The sequence below is a fragment of the Bombina bombina genome, chromosome 1, assembly GCF_027579735.1.
Source record: "Bombina bombina isolate aBomBom1 chromosome 1, aBomBom1.pri, whole genome shotgun sequence".
NCBI lineage: Eukaryota > Metazoa > Chordata > Amphibia > Anura > Bombinatoridae > Bombina > Bombina bombina.
In genome coordinates this window covers 237,916,033-237,939,314 of record NC_069499.1, presented here as the reverse complement: position 1 = coordinate 237,939,314, position 23,282 = coordinate 237,916,033, and the positions used below count along the sequence as shown (strand labels likewise).

General features: G+C 43.7%; 1 protein-coding gene across 1 annotated transcript in view; it reads left to right on the top strand.

Moving 5' to 3' along the window:
- KNL1 (kinetochore scaffold 1) overlaps positions 1-23,282 on the top strand; it is an 817,310-nt gene that overhangs the window by 375,056 nt on the left and 418,972 nt on the right. Inside the window, 1 exon segment of the mRNA XM_053711756.1 lies at positions 9,759-9,874. Within this exon segment, the coding sequence (XP_053567731.1) occupies positions 9,759-9,874 (116 nt within the window).

Below are 23,282 nucleotides of genomic sequence, written 5' to 3'. Positions count from 1 at the left end.
GGAGAGGTCAAAAGGCTTCGGCAACCTCTCTTTCTTTTTGGCTTCGGAGCATAATACGTTTAGCCTACGAGACTGCTGGACAGCAGCCCCCCATGAAAGAATTACAGCTCATTCTACTAGAGCTGTGGCTTCCACCTAGGCCTTTAAAAATGAGGCTTCTGTTGAACAGATTTGCAAAGCGGCGACTTGGTCTTCGCTTCATACCTTTTCACAATTTTACAAATTTGATACTTTTGCTTCTTCGGAGGCTATTTTTGGGAGGTTCTACAGGCAGTGGTCCCTTCCGTTTAAGTACCTGCCTTGTCCCTCCCATCATCCGTGTACTTTAGCTTTGGTATTGGTATCCCACAAGTAATGGATGATCCGTGGACTGGATACACTTAACAAGAGAAAACATTTATGCTTACCTGATAAATTTATTTCTCTTGTAGTGTATCCAGTCCACGGCCTGCCCTGTCCTTTTAAGGCAGGTCTAAATTTTAATTAACCCCTTAATGACCGGACCATTTTTCAATTTTCTTACCCTTAATGACAATGGCTATTTTTACATTTCTGCAGTGTTGCGTTTAGCTGTAATTTTCCTCTTACTCGTTTACTGTACCCACACATATTATATACCGTTTTTCCTCGTCATTAATGGACTTTCTAAAGATACCATTATTTTCATCATATCTTATAATTTACTAAAAAAAAATGATAAAATATGAGGAAAAAACTGGAAAAAAACACACTTTTTCTAACTTTGACCCCCCAAAATCTGTTACACATCTACAACCACCAAAAAAACACCCATGCTAAATAGTTTCTAAATTTTGTCCTGAGTTTAGAAATACCCAATGTTTACATGTTCTTTGCTTTTTTTTGCAATTTATGGGGCAATAAATACAAGTAGCACTTTGCTATTTCCAAACCACTTTTTTTCAAAATGAGCGCTAGTTACTTTGGAACCCTGATATCTGTCAGGAATACCTGAATATCCCTTGACATGTATATATTTTGTTTAGAAGACATCCCAAAGTATTGATCTAGGCCCATTTTGGTATATTTCATGCCACCATTTCACCGCCAAATGCGATAAAAAAAAAAAAAAGTTCACTTTTTCACAAATTTTGTCACAAACTTTAGGTTTCCCACTGAAATTATTTACAAACAGCTTCTGCAATTATGGCACAAATGGTTGTAAATGCTTCTCTGGGATCCCCCTTTGTTCAGAAATAACAGACTTATATGGCTTTGTGGTTGCTTTTTGGTAATTAGAAGGCCGCTAAATGCCGCTGCGCACCACACATGTTTTATGCCCAGGAGTGAAGGGGTTAATTAGGGAGCTTGTAGGGAGCTTGTAGGGTTAATTTTAGCTTTAGTGTAGTGTAGTAGACAACTCCAAGTATTGATCTAGGCCCATTTTGGTATATTTTATGCCACCATTTCACCGCCAAATGCGAGCAAATAAAAAAAAAAACTTTACATTTTTCACAATTTTAGGTTTCTCACTGAAATTATTTACAAACAGCTTGTGCTATTATGGCAGAAATTGTTGTAAAAGCTTCTCTGGGATCCCCTTTGTTCAGAAATAGCAGACTTATATGGCTTTGGCGTTGCTTTTGGTAATTAGAAGGGCCGCTAAATGCTGGCTGCGCACCACACGTGAATTATGCCCAGCAGTGAAGGGGTTAAATTAGGTAGCTTGTAGGGAGCTTGCAGGGTTAATTTTAGAGATCAGCCTCCCACCTGACACATCCCACCCCCTGATCCCTCCCAAACAGCTCTCTTCCCTCCCCCACCCCACAATTGTTACCGCCATCTTAAGTACTGGCAGAAAGTCTGCCAGTACTAAATAAAAGAGTTTTTTTTTTTTTTTTTTAAATAAAAATTATAAAATATTTTAGTTGTGATGGACCCCTGCCTTAGCACCAACCTCCCCTGATCCCCCCCCCTCCAGCTCTCTAACCCTCTCCCCTACCTAATTACCGCCATCTTGGGTACTGGCAGCTGTCTGCCAGTACCCAGTTTGGCCCCACTGGCCAAACTATTTAAATTTATTTATAACTTTTATTTGTATTTTTTTATACAAATTTATTTCTGTAGTGTAGCAGCCCCCCCCCACAATACCCCCACCCCCTCCCCCTCCCAGATCCTTTTATATGTAAAAAAAAAAAATGTAACTTTTTTTTTGTAACTTTTTTTTTTCCCCTTCCTTCATTGGTGTCAGTGTGGTAATGTGCGCACGTGCACGCGCATCCACGTGCACGCGTGCACCCGTGCACGTGTGCGCGCGCATCGTGCACGCGCGCGCATCGTGCACGCGCGCGCACACGCTTCCTCCTCCCACTGGGCAAAGGCACCATCGGCACCATCACTACCGGTGCAGAGAGGGCCACAGAGTGGCTCTCTCTGCATCGGAGGCTTGTAAAGGGGTATTGCAGGATGCCTCCATATCGAGGCATCACTGCAATACCCTCAGAGCTGCTGGAAGTGATTGTGATCACTTCCAGCACTCTGTTAGACAACTGACGTACCAGGTACGTCCATTATCATTAACTGCTTGTTAATGCATGACGTACCTGGTACGTCAGTTGTCATTAAGGGGTTAAACTACAGTCACCACTGCACCCTATGGTTTCTCCTTTCTCGGCTAGTTTCGGTCGAATGACTGGATATGGCAGTTAGGGGAGGAGCTATATAACAGCTCTGCTGTGGGTGATCCTCTTGCAACTTCCTGTTGGGAAGGAGAATATCCCACAAGTAATGGATGATCCGTGGACTGGATACACTACAAGAGAAATAAATTTATCAGGTAAGCATAAATTGTTTTTTCATATGCGTTTGTTTTAACTTATGTTACAACTAATAAGCACTATATTTTCACAAATATTATTTTTACTGCAATGATACTAATATAGTAAATATTCTATATGGATATAAAGGCAGTTTGTATGCAACTATATTTAATACTCGGATGAGTAAAGAAAATAACAGTATTGATCATATGTTTCCAATTTAATACATTCTATATTACTCTACAGTATTCCCTTAAAGGTGACATGTAACTGTAGAAATTAAATAATGTTACACGTTAGATCACATACATTATGGATCACTGACCCTGGCTAAAGCCCTGCTTGCAGCTTCCAAGTAGGACACAGCTGGTGATAGGCAGGGTTGTGCAATTCCCTTATCTAGGGTCAGTAATAAAAATGAACATGTCTTAACAATACAGTTTGTGTGAGAATACTAAAGAAAATAAGATTATATTATACTTTCTTAACATGTAGAGGCACAGCACTTAAAGCCAACCCATTCCCTCTTAAGGGATAAACCTGAAAAAGATCCTTTCTCTTGCATGATGTATTGAGTCCACGGATTCATCCAATACTTGTGGGATATTCTCTTTCCCAACAGGAAGTGGCAAAGAGAGCACCCACAGCAGAGCTGTCTATATAGCTCCTCCCCTAACTCCACCCCCCAGTCATTCTCTTTGCCGGCTCAAAGCAATAAGGAAGGGTAAAGTGATTGTGGCGACAAAAATGTTAGTTTCTCTTGTAAGATGTATCGAGTCCACGGATTCATCCATACTTGTGGGATATTCTCCTTCCCTACAGGAAGTGGCAAAGAGAGCACCCACAGCAGAGCTGTCTATATGGCTCCTCCCTTAGCTCCACCCCCAGTCATTCTCTTTGCCTACTCTAAGTACTAGGAAGGGTAAAGTGAGTGTGGTGACAAAAATGTTCGTTTTTATTTTCTCAAGCAAAAGTTTATTTTAAATGGTACCGGTGTGTACTATTTACTCTCTGGTAGAAAAGGGATGAAGATTTCTGCAAGGAGGATGATGATCTTAGCACTTTGTAACTAAGATCCACTGCTGTTCTCACAAGGGCTGAAGAGTACAGGAAAACTTCAGTTGGGGGAACGGTTTGCAGGCTAAACTGCATTGAGGTATGTTCAGTCTATTTTTTTCTAGACCGACTGTGATAATTCTAGAAAAGGCTGGCAATATCCCCATGAGGGAAGGGTAAGCTGTATTCAGATACTTAGTAGGAGTCCCAGCTTGCATAAAGGGCTCATTAGTTACTGGTGACACTGATAGGAAAAAACTTTTGTTTTTATGGCAAATATAATGTTTTTTGAGGGACTTTAAGGGGTCATTGTGGCTTGTTTAAGGGTTATTAACCCACATGGCTAGTTTGAGAAACACTCTGTTGTGTTTCTTTTAGGCCCCATAACATCGAGTGAGGTGGGAGGGGCCTATTTTCCCACCACAGTTGCGCAGTTTCTTTTCCTCAGAGACATCCAGCTGCTTCTCCAGAGGTTCCTACTGTGTTTGAGGGCTTTAAAGAAGGTTTTTTCCCAACAAATCGTTCCTAAAGGGCAGGTAGGCGCCACAGCAGAGCTGTGGCAAGGTGCTGAACGTTTTTACTGGTTTTTGATGTTTTGTCAATCCGGTTTTTACATTAAGGGGTTAATTGTTTATTTGCATAGCTGTGCAAAGTTACTAACTGTAAAAGCTACTGTAAAAATTCTGTTGTTTACTGCTTTTTTACACTGTTTTGCAGAGTTTGTGCAGCTTTTTTCTCTTAAAGGCACAGTACTGTTTTTTTCTAAGTGTTATTTGCTTTGATTAAAGTGTTCTCCAAGCTTGCTTATTGCATGACTAGCCTGTTTAACATGTCTGACATCAAGGAAAATCCTTGTTCAATGTGTTTAGAAGCCATTGTGGAACCCCCTCTTAGAATGTGTCCCACTTGCACTGATATGTCTATAAATTATAAAGAGAATATTTTAGCACTTAGAAATATTGCAATAGATGATTCTCAGACAGAAGAGAATGAGGGTTTGCCATATAGCTCTCCCCAAGTGTCACAACCAGTAACGCCCGCACAAGTGACGCCAAGTACCTCTAGTGCGTCGAATTCATTTACTTTACAAGACATGGCCACAGTTATGAATACAACCCTCACAGAGGTGCCTGGTTTACAAGGAAAGCGTGACAGCTCTGGGTTAAGAACAAATGCTGAGCCGTCTGACGCTTTAGTAGCCGTATCCGATATACCCTCACAATGTTCTGAAGTAGGGGTAAGGGATTTGTTATCTGAGGGAGAAATTTCTGATTCAGGAAAGACGCTCCCTCAGACAGATGATATGACGGCCTTTAAATTTAAGCTTGAACACCTCCTCAGGGAGGTATTAGCGATTCTAGATGATTGTGACCCTATAGTGGTCCCAGAGAAATTGTGTAAAATGGACAAATACTAAGGAGTGGGATAGACCAGGTATTCCGTTTGCTCCCCCTCCTGTTTTTAAGAAAATGTTTTCCATATCTGACACCATGCGGGACTCGTGGCAGACGGTCCCTAAGGTGGAGGGAGCTATTTCTACTCTTGTTAAGCGTACAACTATACCTATCGAAGACAGTTGTGCTTTCAAAGATCCTATGGATAAAAAATTAGTCTCCTGAAGAAAATTTTTGTTCATCAAGGTTTTCTTCTCCAAACTATTGCGTGCATTGTTCCTGTAACTACTGCAGCTGCTTTCTGGTTCGAGGCTCTAGAAGAGGCTCTTCAGATGGAGACTCCGTTAGAGGATATTATGGATAGAATTAAGGCCCTTGAGTTGGCTAATTCTTTCATTACAGATGCCGCTTTCCAACTGGCTAAATTAGCGGCAAAGAATTCAGGTTTTGCCATTTTAGCATGCAGGGCGTTATGGCTTAAGTCCTGGTCTGCTGATGTGTCATCAAAATCTAAACTTTTGAACATCCCTTTCAAAGGAAAGACCCTATTCGGGCCTGAAGTGAAAGAGATTATTTCAGACATCACTGGAGGGAAAGGCCCTGCCCTCCCTCAGGATAAGACAAATAAAATGAGGACCAAACAAAATAATTTTTGTTCTTTTCGGAACTTCAAGGGTGGTCCCGCTTCAGCTTCCCCGGCTGCAAAGCAAGAGGGGAATTTTGCCCAATCCAAGTCAGTCTGGAGACCTAACCAGGCTTGGAACAAGGCCAAACAGGCCAAGAAGCCTGCAGCTGCCTCTAAGACAGCATCAAGGGGTAGCCCCCGATCCGGGACCGGATCTAGTAGGGGGCAGACTCTCTCTCTTCGCTCAGGCTTGGGCAAGAGATGTTCACGATTCCTGGGCTTTAGAAATTGTGTCCCAGGGATATCTTCTGGACTTCAAAGACTCCCCCCCAAGGGGGATATTTCACATTTCTCAATTGTCTGCAAACCAGACAAAGAGAGAGGCGTTCTTACGCTGTGTAGAAGACCTACATACCATGGGAGTGATCCGCCCATTTCCAAAAGAGGAACAAGGGCTAGGGTTTTACTCAAACCTGTTTGTGGTTCCCAAAAAAGAGGGAACTTTCAGACCAATCTTGGATTTCAAAATTCTAAACAAATTCCTCAGAGTACCATCATTCAAGATGGAGACTATTCGGACTATTCTACCGTTGATCCAGGAGGGTCAATATATGACTACCGTGGACTTAAAGGATGCGTATCTACACATTCCTATTCACAGAGATCATCATCAATTCCTCTGATTTGCCTTTCTGGACAGGCATTACCAGTTCGTGGCCCTTCCCTTCGGGTTGCCCACGGCTCCTAGAATTTTAACAAAAGTGCTAGGGTCCCTTTTGGCGGTGCTAAGGCCACGGGGCATAGCAGTGGCGCCTTACCTAGATGACATCTTAATTCAGGAGTCGACTTTCCAACTAGCCAAGTTTCACACGGACATCGTTTTGGCTTTTCTGAGATCTCACGGGTGGAAGGTGAACATAAAATAAAGAGTTCTCTCTTCCCTCTCACAAGAGTTTCCTTCCTAGGGACTCTGATAGACTCGGTAGAAATGAAAATATTTCTGACGGAGGTCAGAAAATCAAAACTCTTAACCACTTGCCGAGCTCTTCATTCCATTCCTCGGCCGTCAGTGGCTCAGTGTATGGAGGTAATCGGACTAATGGTAGCGGCAATGGACATAGTTCCGTTTGCTCGCTTACACCTCAGACCACTGCAACTACGCATGCTCGAACAGTGGAATGGTGATTATACAGATTTATCTCCTCAGATAGATCTGGATCAGGAGACCAGAGATTCTCTTCTCTGGTGGTTGTCACAGGTTCACCTGTCTCGGGGAATGTGTTTCCGCAGACCAGAGTGGGTCATAGTTACGACATATGCCAGCCTGCTAGGCTGGGGTGCAGTCTGGAACTCCCTGAAAGCTCAGGGGTTATGGACTCAGGAGGAGACTCTCCTCCTGATAAACATTCTGGAACTGAGAGCGATATGCAATGCGCTTCAGACGTGGCCTCAACTGTCTGCGGCCAAATTCATCAGATTTCAGTCGGACAACATCACGACTGTAACTTATATCAATCATCAAAGGGGAACAAGGAGTTCTCTAGCGATGACAGAGGTTTCCAAAATAATCCGATGGGCAGAGACTCACTCTTGCCATCTTTCAGCAATCCATATCCCAAGGGTAGAGAACTGGGAAGCGGATTTCCTAAGTCGTCAGACTTTTCATCCGGGGGAGTGGGAGCTCCATCCGGAGGTGTTTGCCCAACTGATTCGGATATGGGGCACACCAGAATTGGATCTGATGGCGTCTCGTCAGAACGCCAAGCTTCCTTGTTATGGGTCCAGGTCAAGGGATCCCCAGGCAGTGCTGATAGATGCTCTAGTAGTGCCCTGGTCCTTCAACCTGGCCTATGTGTTTCCACCATTTCCTCTCCTTCCTCGTCTGATTGCCAGAATCAAGCAGGAGAGACCTTCGGTGATTTTGATAGTACCTGCGTGGCCATGCAAGACTTGGTACAGATCTGGTGGACATGTCATCCGTCCCACCATGGACTCTGCCGCTGAGGCAGGATCTTCTGATTCAAGGTACATTCAAGCATCCAAACCTACTTTCTCTGCACAAAGAAAGGTGGCGGCGTAGCTGCAGGCGAGGCAACATAGGAGACAGCTGTAACAGTCCGTTCGCGCCAGGGCAAACAAACTTCAAATCGAGACTGTAGGTGACCGAAAGGTGCAGGCACAGGGTGATAGGAGACCAAGCAATCCCCAAGAAATCCAAGAAAGAAGACAGGCAGCACGCTTGATATCTTTGAAAGCTCAAAAGCCTGTCACCAGGAAAATCTATCATAAGATATGGCGTAAATATCTTTACTGGTGTGATTCCAAGGGTTACTCATGGAGTAAGATCAGGATTCCTAGGCTATTATCTTTTCTCCAAGAAGGATTGGAGAAGGGATTATCAGCTAGTTCCTTAAAGGGACAAATATCTGCTTTGTCTATCCTTTTAGACAAGCGTCTGGCTGATGTTCCAGACGTTCAGGCATTTTGTCAGGCTTTAGTTAGAATCAAGCCTGTGTTTAAACCTGTTGCTCCGCCATGGAGTCTAAATTTGGTTCTTAAAGTTCTTCAAGGGGTTCCGTTTGAACCTATGCATTCCATAGATATTAAGCTCTTATCTTGGAAAGTTCTGTTTTTAGTAGCTATCTCTTCAGCTCGAAGAGTTTCTGAGTTATCTGCTTTACAGTGTGACTCACCTTATCTTGTTTTCCATGCGGATAAGGTGGTTTTGCGTACCAAACCTGGATTTCTTTCTAAGGTTGTTTCTAATAGAAATATCAATCAGGAAATTGTTGTTCCTTCTCTGTGTCCTAATCCTTCTTCCAAGAAGGAGCGTCTGTTGTACAACCTAGATGTGGTTCGTGCTTTAAAGTTCTACTTACTTACTAAAGTTTTTCGTCAAACATCTTCATTGTTTGTTGTCTATTCTGGAAAGCGGAGAGGTCAAAAGGCTACGGCTACCTCTCTTTTCTTTTGGCTGAAAAGCATCATCCGTTTGGCTTATGAGACTGCTGGCCAGCAGCCTCCTGAAAGAATTACTGCTCATTCTACTAGAGCAGTGGCTTCCACATTGGCTTTTAAAAATGAGTCTTCTGTTGAACAGATTTGTAAGGCGGCGACTTTGTCTTCGCTTCATACTTTTTCCAAATTTTCCAAATTCGATACTTTTGCTTCTTCAGAGGCTATTTTTGGGAGAAAGGTTCTACAAGCAGTGTCGCCTTCCGTTCTAGGTACCTGTCTTGTCCCCTCCCTTCATCCGTTGTCCCTAAAGCTTTGGTATTGGTATCCCCACAAGTATTGGATGGATCCGTGGACTAGATACATCTTGCAAGAGAAAACAACATTTATGCTTACCTGATAAATTTCTTTCCTCTTGCGACTGTATCGAGTCCACGGCCCGCCCAGTCTATTTAAGACAGGTAGTATTTTTCTATATAAAACTTCAGTCACCCTCCTGCTCAACCCTATAGTTTCTCCTTTTTCTTCCCTAAGCCCTTCGCGCCAATGACTCGGGGGGTAGAGCTTAGGGGAGGAGCTATATAGACAGCTCTGCTGTGGGTGCTCTCTTTGCCACTTCCTGTTCGGGAAGGAGAATACTCCCACAAATTTTCGGATGAATCCCGGTGGACTCGATACATTGCAAGACAACGAAATTTATCACGGTAAGCATAAATTTTGTTTTTCCTATGGGGTCCAAATTATATTTATTTTAAATAGAAGAAATTCCTTTATTGTTAGTATAACTTATCTTGTACTAATGGCGAACTGCACAGTGAAGGTATCAAACTAGTCCACAGGAGTTGCACAAAACATTTCCTGATTTTGTTTTTATTATTGCAGTCTTAAACAAAATAGGCTTAAATGTTTTATCATTTATTTCTACTCAAACCTTTGTGTTTCTCTCATCAGCACAGAACAAGTAATGCTCCAACCATGGAAGATCTTATTCTGGATAAGTACATCTACCAGCCCAAACTGCAAGTGTATGAAGAAGAATGCCATGCGCTCTATCAGACCATTGAAGAGTGAGTTAGTTTGCATTTTATTTCTTTGTTTTATTCATTGGGATTACTGCTGTTGAGATCTGAATATATTTTCCCCAATGTATTCTCACTTCATATTCAACATTTGTCTGTTATCATCTTGCTTTAAACAAGCCCTATCACACCTAAATCATATTTCCATCTTAATATGGGAAGAGTCCACAGCTACATTCCTTACTTGTGGGAAATACTGAACCTGGCCACCAGGAGTAGGCAAAGACACCCCAGCCAAAGGCTTAAATACCTCCCCCACTTCCTCATAACCCTAGTCATTCTTTGCCTTTCGTCACAGGAGGTTGGCAGAGATATGTTAGAAGATTTCGGAGTAGTCTCTTATGGAGGGTAGTACTCTTCGAGATGGGACTGGAGTTTTAAGTAGTCCTGTCAGCCTCTCAGTGAGAGCCTGGGCGAAAGTTAGAGTCCGGAGATGCAGAGAGAGTCTTTCTGCGTAAACCATCCCGACTCATATTAACAGCTCCATAGGCAATCAGCCTTGACTAGTTTCGCTGCCTGCTTTCTTCACTCAAGTCCATGTCAGAAACGATGCTACTATCTGTCACACTTGAAGGGTCGTGTTCCTGTTCCACGGCGTAGATTCTGGTAATGTATGATAACGCAAGAAGACATGGTCACAGTGTGACTCCTTTTATCTGTATAGAATGAAGCGTTAATATCTCCTTAGGGGGATTATTGAACAGGGGGGGGGGGGGATAATCTTATATGTTTGATTTTATGCTGATTTTATGTGTGAGATGTTATGGGCTCATAGGCTGTTATGGAATATACAGGTTTCACTTTCACTTTGAGAGCCATGCAGCTTACAAGCTTGGCATGCTTTCTCATAGCAGGGACGGTCCTGCATTGTGCACCATGTGATTCATTCCTTTTTTCCTAACCGGGTCTCTATTAGAGAGGAGTCATAAATCTCTGTGCTGTCTGGGTCATAGGAGATGGTGAGTGCCCCAGCCATTTGGGATATAAGGGTGCCGTTTCTTTTGAATAAAATATGATGTTTTATTTCTCTAGTTATTGCACTAGCGATGGAGAATCATGTTACTTTAGAGGGACTCCCTCTATTCCTAATGAGTAATTCCTGTTTATATGGTGAGGAGGCCTTAGTTCCTCACTCTCAATTATGTTCCATATGCCTTGATAATGTGATAATATCAAACATGTTTGATACCACAGAGCTGTCCACCTCTGAGTAGTTGTCGTCCAGTGAGCTGCGTACCCTTATATCTCTACACATGCAGTTATCCGTAGCATTGCTGATCCTCCATCTGGAGGGGGCTTTTTTTCATCAGACGTTACTGCGCAGTTCAGATGGTGGTGTCTGCTGCCTTTAATGCTTTACCTCGCCCTGCTAAGCGCAAGCGAAAGGTTACATATTGCACTCCTTCCCAGAGTACATCAGATAATTTATTGGATTTAACTGAGGGTTATCCGAGGATGAAGTTCTTTCTGAGACTTCAGAGTATGAACATTCTGGGTCGGAGTCTGCTGCCTCTCAACCTCCGGCTGCAGAGGAACCAGACTTTAGTTTAGGAATTTGCACTTTCTTCTAAAGGAAGTTTTTGGCGAATTCAGAGCTTGCAGAAGCCAAATTGCCTGATGAACCTTTAATTCCTAAAATTGGATAGAGTTTGAGGACAGGGTGGTACCTTTTCTTTCCCTGCTCCGGTTAGATTGCTAACATTATTAAGAATGAATGGGACAGGATTGGATTACGTTTCCCCCTCTTCTCCCTTTAACAAATTGTCACCGGTCCTGGACTCTCAACAGAGTTGTGAGGTTCCGTCCCTAAATGGGATGGCGTTATCTTCACCCTTGCTAAATGTACTACTATCCCGCTTGAGGATAGTTCTTCATTTGAATAGCCCATGGATAAAAGATGGAAACTCTGTTAAGAAAGATTTTTCAACATAAAGGATATTTGCTTCAACCGGCGGTGGCTGTTGCCGCGGTTACTGGAGAAACTACCTTCTGGTGTGACTCCTTATAGGATTTGATCGGGGTGAAGGATCCCCTCGACGTTACTCAGAAAAGATTTACGGCCTTGAGGGTTGTTAATTCTTTTATCTGTGCTGCTATTAGGCAGTTTATTCACTTGAATGCTATGGCTTCAGCTTTTTCTGTTCAGGCTCGTCGGCTCTTGCCTAAGTCATGGTCTGCCGCTATGATTTCTAAGTCTAGACTTCTTCTCTCTTCTTAAGGGAATGATTTTGTCCGGTCCAGGCCTGGACTTAATTATCTCCACGGTCACAGGGGGCAAGAGTGCCCTCCTTCCGCAAGAGTATATGAACTAATCTAAGGGACGATTTTCGTTCTTTTTGTTCTGATAAAGCTCATGTCAGCAGTCCTCCGCTAAGCCAGAGCAAACCAAGAGCTCTTGGAAGCCGGCTCAGTCCTGGAATAAATTCAAACAGAGCAAGAGGCCCGTTGAGTCTACGTCGGCATGAATGGGCGGTCCCCAGTCCGCTTCTGGATCGTGTAGAAGGCAGTATATCACTCTTTTCAGTCACTTAGTTCAGGGACGTGCAGGATCCATGGGTCCTGGAGGTCATAGCTCAGGGTTACAAGATTGGTTTTAAGTCTCAGCCACCCAAGGCTAGATTCCTCCTCTCTACCTGACCAGAAAGGAGGGAAACCTTTCTGGGGTGTGTACGGGATCTGTCCTGTAGGAGTTATTGTCCCGGTGCCTATCGCAGTGAGAGGTTTGGGATACTATTCAAACCTTTCCTTTACAAGATATGACGAGTCCACGGATTTCATCCTTACTTATGGGATATCGCCTCCTGGTCAGCAGGAGGAGGCAAAGAGCTCCACAGCAGAGCTGTATATATAGCCCCTCCCTTCCCTCCCCCTCCAGTCATTCTCTTTGCCTGTGTTAGTGATAGGAGTGAGGTAAAGTGAGGTGCTAGTTTTAGATGCTTCAATCAAGTGTTTTTTATTTTTAAATGGTATCGAAGTGTACTATTTTACTGCTGGGCAGCTTCTGGAAAAACCAGTCAGGGGAACTTGTGAGATTTTAGTCTCACTGCGCCTCCCATATTGGTGCTGCCTGGCCCTGGACTTAGTGAATGTTTCCTAAGACCTTTCTCTCTTCACAGGATCTCAGGAGAAGAAGTGGATCTCTTGACACTGTGGGGAATTGCATGCTGTTCCTCAGCATGGAGGTAGGTACAGTTCTTTTTTATTCTGGGGCTTTATGGCTTAATCTCAGAAGAGGACTGTGCTATCCTATTATATGTTAACAGGATCAAAAACAGAACAGGATCAGTGTTTGTAAGCTCTGAATAGGGCTGACTATACTAGTGGGCGGCATGTCATTTATAATAGAAACAGGATGACAACCCACATATGGTTAAATTTTCCCTGACAGTCCGGTATCAATTACAATGGCCGGAAGCGCTGGGAGGTTATTGTGCTATGCTAATCCGAGTACATATACGGGCATCACTTTTTATTTAGAGTGGTTTTAGGCTGACGCTGGGGACATGTAATAGGGTGTGTTTCACTGTGTATTGGGGAAAGACCGGGTATTGGGTGGTGTTTGGCGTTAGATCGCCATTTCTTGTCTTCCCGGGCTTGATGTGGTTTATGCCCACGATGGGGGGGGGCTTGTCCTCACGCGCTCAGCGCAGATGCGTATAGATCGAGCTCCGACAAAACTTGAAGGCATTGTTTCTGAATCAGCTACTAGGTCCGCTTGTCTTTATTATTGCAAGCAGTCCTAGTCACGCTGTTAGAGGAAAGCTGAGCTGCGGAGAGGTGACTTAGGTATTAGCAGGGCCCAATTAGGGTACGAAAGCATACTTTGAGCCGCTCTTAATTGAGGCTACATTAATTTAATACTTGGGTTCTCTGTGTAAACGGTTAAGATTTAGAACACAGTTCACTGAAAAATTTTGCTAAATTGTTTTAACAGTGATTTGACCACGCTTGCATTTCAAATCTGTTACTATGGAGGACATTGAAAACATTACATGTCCTATGTGTTTGTATGCTATTGTGGAATCCACTGGTACATTGTGCCCTACATGCATTGAAAGGGCTTTAGAATGTAAGGAGCAAATTTTCTTTAAGAATTTTAATAAAGATATCTCCAATGACGGTTCTCAGACTGATAAGACTCAGGGTATGCCGCAGTTTTCTCCTCAAGTGTCACAGCCTTTAACACCCGCACAAACGACCCATGCTCTTCTACGGTGTCTACTTCTTTCACTTTGCAAGATATGACTGCAGTCATGTCATCCACTCTCACAGAGGTTTTGTCTAAATTGCCTGTGTTACAGGGCAAACGATGCAAGACAGAAACCCTTACAGTTCCTGCGACTTCTGATGATTTGTTGGCTATCTCCGATATGCCCTCCCAGGGATCTGATTTGGGGGGTAGGGAGCTTCTGTCTGAGGGGGAACTTTCTGACTCAGGAATTGTGTTACCTCAGACAGACTCGGACGTTATGTCCTTTAGATTTAAGCTTGAACATCTCCGCCTGTTGCTTCGGGAGGTTTTAGCGACTCTTGACGATTCTATTGTGGTGCCGCCAGAGAAATTGTGTAAGATGGACAAATACTTAGAGATTCCTTCTTATTCGGATGTTTTTCCGGTTCCTAAGAGAATTTTGGAAATTGTTACCGGGTATCCCGATCTCACCCTCCTCCTCACTTTAAGAAAAGGTATACCTATAGGCTGACTCTGTTAGGTGATTCTCGTGGCAAACGATTCCTAAGGTGGAGGGAGCTATCTCTACCCTGACTAAGCGTACGACTATCCCCATTGCGGATAGTTGTGCTTTCAAAGACCCCATGGATAAGAAGTTGGAGGGTCTTCTAAAGAAGCTATTTGTTCATCAAGGGTTTTCTTACAACCGACGGCCTGCATTGTTCCAGTTACAACTGCGGCTGCCTTTTGGTTTGACGCCTTAGAAGAGTCTCTTAAGACTGAGACTCCTTTGGAAGAAATAATGGATAGAATTAAGGCCCTTAAGCTGGCCAATTCTTTTGTTACGGATGCTGCTTTTCAAATAGCGCAAGTTGGCAGCTAAAATGCAGGGATTTTCCATTTAGCATGCAGAAGCACTTATGGTTTAAAATCTTGGCTCTGTGGATGTATCTTCTAAATCTAAGCTTTTGGTTATCCCCTTTCAAAGGAAGACCCTATTGCGGCCTGAGGAGTTGAAAGGAAATCATTCTGACATTATGGGAGTTAAGGGTCACCTCCTTCCTCAGGACAAGACAGCTAAACAAAGGCAGACAGAGTAATTATTCGTTCCTTTCGAAATTTCAAGGGAGTCCCCTTCTTACTCTCTACCGCTAAACAGGAAGGGAATTCGGGCACAAGCCAAGCCCGTCTGGAAACCCAATCAGGCTTGGAACAAGGGTAAAACACCCAAGAAGTCCGCTGCTCGCGCCCAAGACAGCATGAAGGGGGCGGCCCCCGATCCGGGACCGGATCTAGTAGGAGCAGACTTCTCTCTTTGTCCAGGCTTGAGACTAGAGATCGTGTCCCAGGGGGGTATCAACTAGAGTTAAAAAATTCTCTCCCAAAGGGGACGGTTTCTTCTTTCACGATGTCTGTAGAACCAGACAAAAAGAGCGGCGTTCTTAAGCTTGTGTAAAAGACCTCTCCACTATGGAGTACTTCGGTCCCATTCCAATACAGGAATAGCGGGGCAGGGGTTTTACTCAATCTTTTCGTGGTTCCCAAAAAAGGAGGGAACGTTCAGAACCCATTTTAGATCTCAAGAGTCTAAACAAGTTTCTCAGAGTCCCATCCTTCAAGATGGAGACGATTCGGACAAGTCTTCCATTGATCCCAGGGAGGGTCAATATGACTTACACCCGGTGGACTTAAAGGATGCATATCTTCACATTCCTATCCACAGAGATCTCCAGTTTCTAAGGTTTTGCCTTCTTGGACAAGCATTTTTTAGTTTTGTGGCTTCTCCCTTCGGGTTGGCCACAGCACCCAGGATCTTCACTAAGGTTCTAGGGTCTTTGTAGCGGTTCTCAGACCGCGGGGCATTGCGAGTGGCGCCTTATCTGGACGATATTCTAATCCAGGCGTTCGTCTTACCAACTGACAAAAGTCTCATACCGACATAGTTCTGTCCTTCCTAAGGACTCTGGGTGGAAGGGTGATGTAGAAAAAGAGTTCACTAATTCCACAGGACAAGGGCTTCCTTTCCTGGGAACTCTAATAGATTCCGTATTCCATGAAAATCGTCTTTGACGGAAGTCAGAAAGATTATGAATACATGCCGAACCCCTTCAGGTCCAATCCTCGGGCCATCAGTGGCTCAGTGCATGGAGGTAATTGGATTGATGGTGGCGGCAATGGACATCATTCAGTTTGCTCGTTTTCATCTCAGACCTCTACAACTGAGCATGCTTAGGCAGTGGAATGGAGATTATGCAGATTATTCTCCTCAGATAGATCCTGGATCAGGAGACAAGAGACTCTCTTCCTTGGTGGTTGTCGCTGGATCATCTGTCCCAAGGGACGTGCTTCCTCAGACTCTTCATGGGTGATAGTGACAACGGACCGCCAGTCTACTAGGATGGGGTGCCAGTCCTGAAATTCCCTGAAGGCTCAGGGTGTGCTGGGACCTCGAACGGAGTCTCTACTTCCCATCACTATTTGGAGTTGAGAGCAATATTCAATGCACTTCAAGCTTGGCCCTCAGTTGGGCTTCGGCCAAATTCATCAGATTACAGTCGGACAACATCACGACACTGGCTTACATCAATCATCAGGGAGGAACAAGGGAGTTCCTTAGCGATGGACAGAAGTAGCCAAGATAATTCGGTGGGCGGAGGCTCACTCTTGTTATCTGTCAGCAATCTACATCCCAGGATGTGGACCAACTGATAGGCGGATTTTTTGAGCAGGGCATACATTTCATCCGGGGGAAGGGAACTCCACCCCGGAGTTTTTTGCCACTCTGATTTCTCAGGTGGGGCAAGTCCGCGAATTGGCTCTGATGGCATCTCGGCAGAATGCCAGCTCCAAGTACGGATCCAGGTCCAGGGATCCTCAGGCCGAACTCGATAGACTGCCTTGGTCGTTCAACCTAGCTGATGTGTTCCCACCGTTTGCTCTCCTTCCCCGGGTGATTGCACGGATCAAACAGGCTTCGGTGATTCTAATCGCTCCCTGCGTGGCCTCGCAGGACTTGGTATGCCGATCTACGTGGACATTGTCCTCTCTGCCGCGTGGAAGCTTCCATTCGAGGCAGGATCTTCTCATTCAGGGACCCTTCCATCATCCAAATCTAATTTCTCTGCAGCTGACTGCATGAAGATTGAACGCTTGATTTTATCTAAGCGGGGGTTCTCTGATGCGGTCATTGATACCTTGATTCAGGCACGCAAGCCTGTTACTGGAAAGATTTACCATAAGATATGGAGTAAATATCTTTATTGGTGCGAATCCAAGGGCTACTCATGGAGTAGGGGTTAGGATTCCCAGAGTTTTTATCTTTCTCCAAGAAGGATGGGAGGAAAGGGGTTGTCAGGCAAGTTCCTTAAAGGGACAAATTTCTGCTTTTGTCTATATTGGTTACACAAGCGCTGGCAGAGGTTCCAGATGTTTCAATCGTTGTTGTCAGGCCCTGACTAGAATCAGGGGCTGTGTTTAGACCAATTGCTCCTCCGTGGAGTGTGAATTTAGTTCGTTAATGTTCTTCAAGGGGTTCTGTTTGAACCCATGCATTCCATAGATATTCAGTTATATCTATGAAAGTTTTATTTTTGGTTGCTATTATGCTGCTCGCAGAGTTTACTGAGCTTTCGGCTTTACAATGTGATTCTCCTTATCTTATTTTCCATGCTCGATAAGGTGGTGTGTTTCGTACCCAACCTTGTTTTCTTCCTAAGGTTGTTTCTAACAAGATATTAATCAGGAAATTGTTGTTCCTTCCTGGTGTCCTAACCCTTCTTCTAAGAAGGGAAACGTCTGGTTACATAATTTAGACGTAGTTCGTGCCTTTTGAAGTTCTACTTGCAGGGCGACTAAAGAGTTTCATTAAAACATCTTCAATTATTGTTGGATTTGCTGAGAAACGTAGGGATCAGAAAGCTACGGCTACCTCTTTCTTTCTGGACTGAAGAGTATCATCCGTGTTGCATTTAAAAATGATGCTTCTGTTGAACAGATTCTGCATGGCTGCAACCTTGGTCGTCTCTTCATACTTTTTCCAAATTTTCCAAATTTGATACTTTTGCTTCATCTGAGGCTGGTTTTGGGAGAAAAGTTCTTCAAGCAGTGGTGCCTTCCGTTTAGGTTCCTGTCTTGTCCCTCCCTTTCATCCTTGGCCTATAGCTTTGGTATTGTATCCCATAAGTAAGGATGAAATCCGTGGACTCGTCATATCTTGTAAAAGAAAAGTAAATTTATGCTTACCTGATAAATTTATTTATTTTACGATATGACGAGTCCACGGCCAACCCTGTTATTTTTTTCTAAAGACAGGTTTTTATTTTTGTTAAACTTCAGTCACCTCTGCTCCTTGGCTTTTCCTTTCTCTTCCTAACTTCGGTCGAATGACTGGAGGGGGAGGAAAGGGAGGGACTATATATACAGCTCTGCTGTGGAGCCCTTTGCCTCCTCCTGCTGACCAGGAGGCGATATCCCATAAATAAGGATGAAATCCGTGGACTTGTCATATCGTAAAATAAATAAATTTATCAGGTAAGCATAAATTCCCTTTTTTTCGTGGTCTCTAAGAAGGAGGGAACTTTCTGTCCCCTCTTTAAAATGGAGATAATAAAGTCCATTCTTCCCCTCGTTTGAGAGGGGTTGTTCATGACCACGATAGATCTGAAGGATGCTCCCTTCTAGTTCCAATCCTCAAGGACCACTTCCAGTTCCTAAGGTTTGCATTCCTGGACCAGCACTTCCAGTTTATTGCCCTTCCGTTTGGTCTAGCGAAAGAAATTTTTTCGAAGAGTGGACCATTCGGAATATCTCCTCGGTCTTCTTCGATCCCATGATTGGCAGATAATCTAGACAGAGTTCTCTTGTATCAAGTACCAGGGTAGAATTCTCGGGTGCTATAATAGTCTCCATTGACATGAGAATATTTCTTACAGACCAGAGACGTTGCAAGCTAGCTTCAACATGTCTTGCCCTCCAGATCTCCTTAAGGCCATCTGTGGCTCGGTGCATGGAGGTGATTGGTCTCATGGTGTCCAGCTTGGACATCATTTCCTTTGCCAGATTTCACCTCAGACTGTTGCAACTGCGCATGCTGAACTAGTGGAACGGTGATCATTCGGATCTGTCTCAACAGATTTCTCTGGACAACCAATTGGGAGAATCACTCCCTTGGTGGTTTTGTCCGGATCACTTGTCCCGAGCGACATTTGTCTCAAGACCATCCTGGGTGATTGTGACTATGGTTGCGAGTCTGTCAGGATGGGGAGCTGTTTGGGGTGCCAGGAAGGCACAGGGCCTCTGGTCTCAGGAGGTAAAGCTCCCTCCTTGTCTCACTTTGGATCTTCGGGCAATATACAATGCTCTAAAGGCTTGGCCTCTGCTGGGTTCGTCCCAGTTAATCAGATTCCAATCAAACAATATATCCTCAGTGGCTTACATCAACCATCAGGGAGGAACAAAAAGCTTCCTAGTTTTGAGGGAAGTATCTCAGATTCTGGTGTGGGGGAGACACGCATTTGTTCGCTGTCAGTGATCCACATTCCGGGCATGGACAACTGGGAAGCGGATTTCCTCAGCAGACAATCTTTTCATCCGGGAGAATGGTCTCTCCATCCTGAGTGTTTGCAGAGATTTGCAAGAGGAAGATCTTATAACGTCTTAATACCAAGCTACCCAGATAGGGGTCGAGGTACAGGGATCCTCAGGAGGAGCTAACAGATGCATTAGCGGTGCCTTGAAGGTTCAATTCAATTTATCCTTTCTTACCGTTACAAGTACTTCCTAGTGTAGGGGTTCGAGTCAAGCAGGCATCAGTGATACTGACTGCTCCGTCTTGGCCGCGAAGGATATGGTTCGCGGATCTAGTGGGGATGTCATCATCTCCTCCGTGGAAGTTACCTTGTTGCAGAGATCTGCTGACCAAGGTCTCTTTGTTCATCAATGTATTGATTCTCTGAGGCTGACTGCGTGGAGATTGAACGCTTAGTCCTAGCCAAGAGAGGGTTTTCTGGGAGTTATTTTTACTCTCATTCAAGCTCGTAAGCTGGTTGCTCGTCGCATCTATCGTAGGGTGTGGAGGACCTACTTATTCTCTTCTCCAGGATGAACTGGAGAAGGGCTTTTCTGCAAGTCCCCTGAAGGGACAGTTTTCGGCCCTGTCTGTGTTACTGCACAAGAGGTTTGCAGAGCTTCCATATGTGCAGCATTTGTTAAGACTCTGCTGGGATCAGACCTGTGTTTAAATCTAAGGCTCCTCCTTGGAGTTTAAATCTTGTCCTTAAGGTTTTGCAACGGGCTCTGTTTTAGCCTATGCATGAAGTAGACATTAAATTGTTGTCTTGGCTCCATAGGATATATGACTCTCACTCCCCTGCTTGCTGGAGGGGCTGTGGACAACTTGGAACCCAGGCACATATCTGGTGGTTCTGCCCTAGAGTTTCCTCCGTGTGGCTTCGGGTAACTAACCTTCTACACTCTTTAGGTATCATTATTAAGCTTAGTCCCCAAACTGGCCTGCTTCATCTAGATTTTCCAGCCATTACTCCTACACATAAAGCCTTATCTATCTACGTTCTAATGGCCACTAAATTAGAAATAGCGAAAGCATGGAAACAACTTACTCCCCCCACCACCTCACAAATCTTAGCCACAGTCAACTATCTATCAAAAATGGAAGCCTACTCCCATTCAGCCCTAGATAAACTAGACTTTTATTATGAAACCTGGGCACCCTGGTGGGAAAAATTCCCTAATTGAACAAGCTTGATATCAATAAGACCTTGGTCACCTCCTTCTAATATCCTATTTTAGTTGTTTTCACCCATTTTCCATCCCCTTTCCTGACCCTCTCTCTTTATTTTCTCCATTTCTTACCCCTTTATCTTTCTTAGACTATTCTATGAGAGTATATGTTCCCACTTATTTATGTTTATGTTTATATACGCTTTATTAATCTAAAAAATGAGAAAAGTTTAAATTGAAGTACCATGCAACATTTTAGTATCTTTTATACTGAAACTTCTGAAACTGTACTAGTGGTCATTACTATTTTCTCTGTATCATTGAAAATGTTGCATATGTTTGATATTCTTGTAAATTTATTAAAAAAAAAAAATTGTGGTCTTGGAAGGTTCCTTTTTTACTGGCTATTGCTTCTGCGCGCAGAGTATCTGTGATTGCTGCCTTGCAATGCGCTCCTCCTTATCTGGCTTTTCATTCAGATAAGGCTGTTCTACGAGCCAGGTTAGATTTTCTTCCTAAGGTTGTGTCAATTCGCAACATCAATCAAGAAATTGTGGTTCCTTTCTTATGTCCTAATCCTTCTACGTCGAAGGAACGTTTACAATGAATTTCTGGATGTGGTTTGTGCCTTAAAGTTCTATCTTCGGGCCACGAAGGAATTTAGACAAACCTTTTCTCCAACATAGGTGTGTCCGGTCCACGGCGTCATCCTTACTTGTGGGATATTCTCTTCCCCAACAGGAAATGGCAAAGAGCCCAGCAAAGCTGGTCACATGATCCCTCCTAGGCTCCGCCTACCCCAGTCATTCTCTTTGCCGTTGTACAGGCAACATCTCCACGGAGATGGCTTAGAGTTTTTTAGTGTTTAACTGTAGTTTTTATTATTCAATCAAGAGTTTGTTATTTTGAAATAGTGCTGGTATGTACTATTTACTCAGAAACAGAAAAGAGATGAAGATTTCTGTTTGTATGAGGAAAATGATTTTAGCAACCGTCACTAAAATCCATGGCTGTTCCACACAGGACTGTTGAGAGCAATTAACTTCAGTTGGGGGAACAGTGAGCAGTCTCTTGCTGCTTGAGGTATGACACATTCTAACAAGACGATGTAATGCTGGAAGCTGTCATTTTCCCTATGGGATCCGGTAAGCCATGTTTATTACGATCGTAAATAAGGGCTTCAAAAAGGGCTTTTTAAGACTGTAGACTTTTTCTGGGCTAAATCGATTGATTATTAACACATATTTAGCCTTGAGGAATCATTTTATCTGGGTATTTTGATATAATATTATCGGCAGGCACTGTTTTAGACACCTTATTCTTTAGGGGCTTTCCCAAAGCATAGGCAGAGACTCATTTTCGCGCCGGTGTTGCGCACTTGTTTTTGAGAGGCATGGCATGCAGTCGCATGTGAGAGGAGCTCTGATACTTAGAAAAGACTTTCTGAAGGCGTCTTTTGGTATCGTATTCCCCTTGGGGCTTGGTTGGGTCTCAGCAAAGCAGATACCAGGGACTGTAAAGGGGTTAAAGTTCAAAACGGCTCCGGTTCCGTTATTTTAAGGGTTAAAGCTTCCAAATTTGGTGTGCAATACTTTTAAGGCTTTAAGACACTGTGGTGAAAATTTGGTGAATTTTGAACAATTCCTTCATGTTTTTTCGCAATTGCAGTAATAAAGTGTGTTCAGTTTAAAATTTAAAGTGACAGTAACGGTTTTATTTTAAAACGTTTTTTGTACTTTGTTATCAAGTTTATGCCTGTTTAACATGTCTGAACTACCAGATAGACTGTGTTCTGAATGTGGGGAAGCCAGAATTCCTATTCATTTAAATAAATGTGATTTATGTGACAATGACAATGATGTTCATTTAAATAAATGTGATTTATGTGACAATGACAATGATGCCCAAGATGATTCCTCAAGTGAGGGGAGTAAGCATGGTACTGCATCATTCCCTCCTTCGTCTACACGAGTCTTGCCCACTCAGGAGGCCCCTAGTACATCTAGCGCGCCAATACTCCTTACTATGCAACAATTAACGGCTGTAATGGATAATTCTGTCAAAAACATTTTAGCCAAAATGAACACTTATCAGCGTAAGCGCGACTGCTCTGTTTTAGATACTGAAGAGCATGACGACGCTGATAATAATATTTCTGAAGGGCCCCTAACCCAGTCTGATGGGGCCAGGGAGGTTTTGTCTGAGGGAGAAATTACTGATTCAGGGAACATTTCTCAACAAGCTGAACCTGATGTGATTGCATTTAAATTTAAGTTGGAACATCTCCGCATTCTGCTTAAGGAGGTATTATCCACTCTGGATGATTGTGACAAGTTGGTCATCCCAGAGAAACTATGTAAAATGGACAAGTTCCTAGAGGTGCCGGGGCTCCCAGAAGCTTTTCCTATACCCAAGCGGGTGGCGGACATTGTTAATAAAGAATGGGAAAGGCCCGGTATTCCTTTCGTCCCTCCCCCCATATTTTTT